This window comes from Nicotiana attenuata, unplaced genomic scaffold, assembly GCF_001879085.1.
Source record: "Nicotiana attenuata strain UT unplaced genomic scaffold, NIATTr2, whole genome shotgun sequence".
Taxonomy (NCBI): domain Eukaryota; kingdom Viridiplantae; phylum Streptophyta; class Magnoliopsida; order Solanales; family Solanaceae; genus Nicotiana; species Nicotiana attenuata.
In genome coordinates this window covers 58,130-62,016 of record NW_017671323.1, presented here as the reverse complement: position 1 = coordinate 62,016, position 3,887 = coordinate 58,130, and the positions used below count along the sequence as shown (strand labels likewise).

The 3,887-nt window shown below is 37.1% G+C and overlaps 1 protein-coding gene across 2 annotated transcripts in view; it reads left to right on the top strand.

The window, feature by feature from the left end:
* LOC109207562 (CD2 antigen cytoplasmic tail-binding protein 2) overlaps positions 1 to 3,196 on the top strand; it is a 12,554-nt gene extending 9,358 nt beyond the window's left edge. Inside the window, exons 5-10 of one of the 2 annotated variants that reach the window (XM_019370501.1) lie at positions 804 to 933; positions 1,033 to 1,074; positions 1,457 to 1,705; positions 1,847 to 1,886; positions 2,580 to 2,657; positions 2,764 to 3,196. In XM_019370501.1, coding sequence (XP_019226046.1) covers positions 804 to 933; positions 1,033 to 1,074; positions 1,457 to 1,705; positions 1,847 to 1,886; positions 2,580 to 2,657; positions 2,764 to 2,830 — 606 coding nt within the window. In that variant the 3' untranslated portion in view covers positions 2,831 to 3,196. The remainder of the gene's footprint in view (positions 1 to 803; positions 934 to 1,032; positions 1,075 to 1,456; positions 1,706 to 1,846; positions 1,887 to 2,579; positions 2,658 to 2,763) is intronic. The other variant, XM_019370502.1, reaches the window with a different exon arrangement.
* The last annotated feature ends 691 nt before the right edge of the window (positions 3,197 to 3,887 follow it).

Below are 3,887 nucleotides of genomic sequence, written 5' to 3'. Positions count from 1 at the left end.
CCCCCTCCCCCCCCATTTGGTCATCTGCCCTTGTCAACCAGAATATTCCTCCAGTGTAAGGTTGTAGTATCTGGTGCATAAGCCTTTACCTAAGGTTCCTGGTGCCTGCAGGCAGAGGTGTGTCATCTGGAATGCTAGTCCACTTTCTTGTTGGCAGGCCGCATTCTCTATTCTCTATAATAAACCTGTTAGATTCATAGGTTGCTTTGAAGGTACATGTTGTTATTCAATTAAAGGAAGACGATAGAAGATTTTGTACGAATGATTGTTTCATTTATTTGCTTGAAAGGTTAAAATCTTAAAAATATCTTGTGTTTGACTGTTTGAGAACACCAGAAAACTCATGCCTTCTCTTTTACTTTCAAGATGCCTAGCTCTTTTTTTTGTTCTTATACCATGTCTGCATCTGGGGCATCAGCGCTGTGATCATTCATCTTGTTTTTGATAATTCCTTGAACTGTGGACTGTTTATGAAAGCAGGACGCTGAGATTGCTTTCTAGAAGCTGGTGTTTTATTTTAATTCATCTTTCCATCTAAATAAATCAGTTGCCTATTTGCATTTGCTTACACAGAATTAGCATCGCAACCAGTTCTCTCAACATTACAGTTAATTTTACACTATACAAGTTGGTCATTTGATTTTCATTCCTGTATTTATTGCTCATATAAATTTGGCAGGCTGTGTAAGATAATGATATCCACTTGTTATGTTTGAGTGCTTCTATCAAGAATCTTTGTGCTATCAACTTGATATTCTTTATTGCTTTAGAACTCATGGGCAGAAATTTGATACTTTCAACAGGTTTTGCAAGCTTTAAGGAGATTGAAAGGTACCTCAAACAATAAAAAGTGCAAAATGTCTGCAGAAACTAAGCAGCTGTTTGATCAGCTAACGGAAGATGCTATGAAGCTGATGGAGAATGGAGACCACAGTAAGTGTGTTTGCGTTATAACTAAATTGCAAGGTAATCTTTGAATATAGTAACAAGGGCTGTTTTAACTTATGTTTTAATCTATTTTCTGTTTCACAGATGTGTATGATGAAAAGCAAGAGAGTTTCCAGCGGGAAGCAGGTACTTGCCATTGTGTTGTTCCCTCCTCCACCTCTGCATTTCCTTACCATAATCATACTTTGGGAAGTGGAAAATATATGTTGGAAGTCCTGTCTCCTCCACATTCCATTCTTTTATTTTCCCTAGTCAAACTGGTTAAGCCCCTCCTCCCCCCCGGCGAAGAGGGTGGAGGGATGAGGATGCAAAGAAAAACAAAAAAGTATGCTAGATTTTTCCCCTGGTTGCTGGCATTGCCTTTTAGTTACTATAAGGATGATTTGGAGGCTGTAAATTTTATATTAGGTTTTTGAAGTAACAATTGATGCTTCACTTAGGTGCACTTACATTTCTCTTGAGCTGCATGAGTAAGGGCATTTCCTAATTTGCATTTTTATTGCTGCAGAGGGGTATGAGAAGTTAGCTCAGGCAAGACAGGGTAAATCTATTGACTCGATGCAGCCTAAGCCCGATAATGTCCTCGATGAACATTTCCTTCCCAGTGGGTCAACTGCAACAGCAGGAGGACATTCTATGCATAATGCAGATGTGGCTTCGTCGAATTCATATAACTCAGCTAATAAGAGTGATGATGCATATGACATGTTTGGTGAAGACGATGAAAATGTTCCAGCTAATCCTGCCTCTAATGGAGGTAATTTGATCCCTAAACACATTCAGAGTTCACATTACTGACAAATTTAGTCCATTATACTATCGTAAGATGAGATGACGAGTTTTTTTTAGTTTTTTCCCCCTTTCCACATATGTTACTCCTACTCAATGTAAACTGTAGGTGATCAGCATGGCGATTATGTCTTTGATGAGTCCTCTGGGTATGTTTTCTACCTTTTAGCTCATTGCACTACCTTTTCCCTCCAGTATCATATGTCATGGTAATTAAGAGATCAAATTGTATCATTTTGAAATTCGAGTATTGTAGGGATCACCGTTGTTTAGTCAAAGAGCTATTCAACGTTGTAGTTCGAAAGGAAGAGGATCCCATTAAATCTATTTGAACTTGATTTTTCTGGAGTTCACTAAATTCCAATAATGGCATAGTTTATACTTAGTCCCCGTATACTGTGTCTACATTCTTTTCAAGTTAATATTGGCAGAAGTATTCCTTTTAGGTTCCCATTCCATTCGTCAGTTTCTGGCCACAAAACTCTTGTTCCGAAACATGTTAATATTTGTTATGGAAGTTCATGGTAGTATGCATAGTTCTTTGCATGATATGGTATCCATCTTTGTTTTAGCAGTGGCAAGGACTACCAAAATATGTATGAGTTACCTGCTTGTCTAATCTTTCCTATTGACTTGATAAGAGCAGATAGAAGATATCAATAGCGATAAGAATGCTTCCTGTTTTTCAATCTGTATTGGAACTTCAATTCCATTGTTTAAGAAGCTGCCAAGTCTCGATAGTCGGAATGTGCCATTAATTACCTGTTACCATAGTGCATTTTTTGGTATTGTTCTCTCTCAAACTTAAATTTTTTTTTCTTTTTTTTCTTTTTGTCGACCAGTTATTACTACAGCAGCAGTTTGGGCCACTATTATGATCCAGCATCTGGACTGTATTGTCATGCAGCATCAGGACAATGGTAATGACATTCAACTATTGCAATCTTTCTATTTTGGACTGGTCATCCGCAATTTGTAAAGACAATACTAGCGTCTTCCTCAACTGTTTTGGCTTGATCAATGTAGGTACTCATATAATGATGAATCGGGCATATACGAAGAGGTGCCGCAAGGTACATCCAACGCAAGTTGAAAGAGGCCTAGATCTTGTACAGGACTGGTGGTAGTTTTGTTCGGTAGAGGTTAAGAAGTTGATATTTCCTGTTGGAAAACCTGTAGAAGCCGTTGGCTCTGCTGCATGTGTCGAACTTACTGAATCTCAACCCTCTGTGAAACAGCATAGTCTATAAACTGTGCTGATGTCAAAATGCTTTTGTACTCTGCCCACTGTAATAGCAAATTTTCACATTTCCTTGCAGTGAATTCATAGCATGTTATAGGTTTGTTTTCTGGATCTTGTGACAATCTGGTAGTTCTCTTGTTCTTTGTGACCGCAAGATGCTGGCATGCTGCTAGTTTCCAGTACCTCTCATACGGTAAAGGTTCTCTAGTTTCTCCATTTCTGCTTACGACCGATTAGAGCATCTCGATATTTGGAAAGTCCTCGTCATGGCTTCATCAATATTTATATATTCCGTGTGGCATTACAATTTTTAGATATTGATCAAATGTTGCTGTATTTTCGACTCAGTTGCCTAAAATAGTAGAACAGAACTTTTTTTTTTTTTTTTTCATTCTTACTATTTGAGAAGGGAGATTTCTTTTCACGGAAAAAATACCAGGGGATATTTCACACATGGTCACTCAACTTTTTTTTATTGCACCATATTTACTTACAAAAAATAATACTTTATTTTGTAAAGTAATTTACTCAACTTTGCCTCACTATCACAGAAAGTTATTAAATAATTCTTTTTTGTAATCAAAAGATCTTTCGACTTGGCTTATGCATTATATGAAATATATATATATTTTTTTCTCCTAATGACTTTGTGTTACATAAGTAAACTAGGGGGCATTTGCATCTATACCCGCTTTTTGTGTCACATTTTAACTTGTGCCCGCTTTGCAAAAAAATTTGCAAGCGTACCCGCTTTTTCGCATAACTTAGCTGATGTTTTTGTGTTGTAACTGGAAACTTCAGCTCTAGAGTTGAAGTTATTTTACCACCTATTAATATTACATACTAGAGCTGAAGTTTTTTTTACCACCTATTAATATTACATACTAGAGCTGAAGTTGTTGTAACT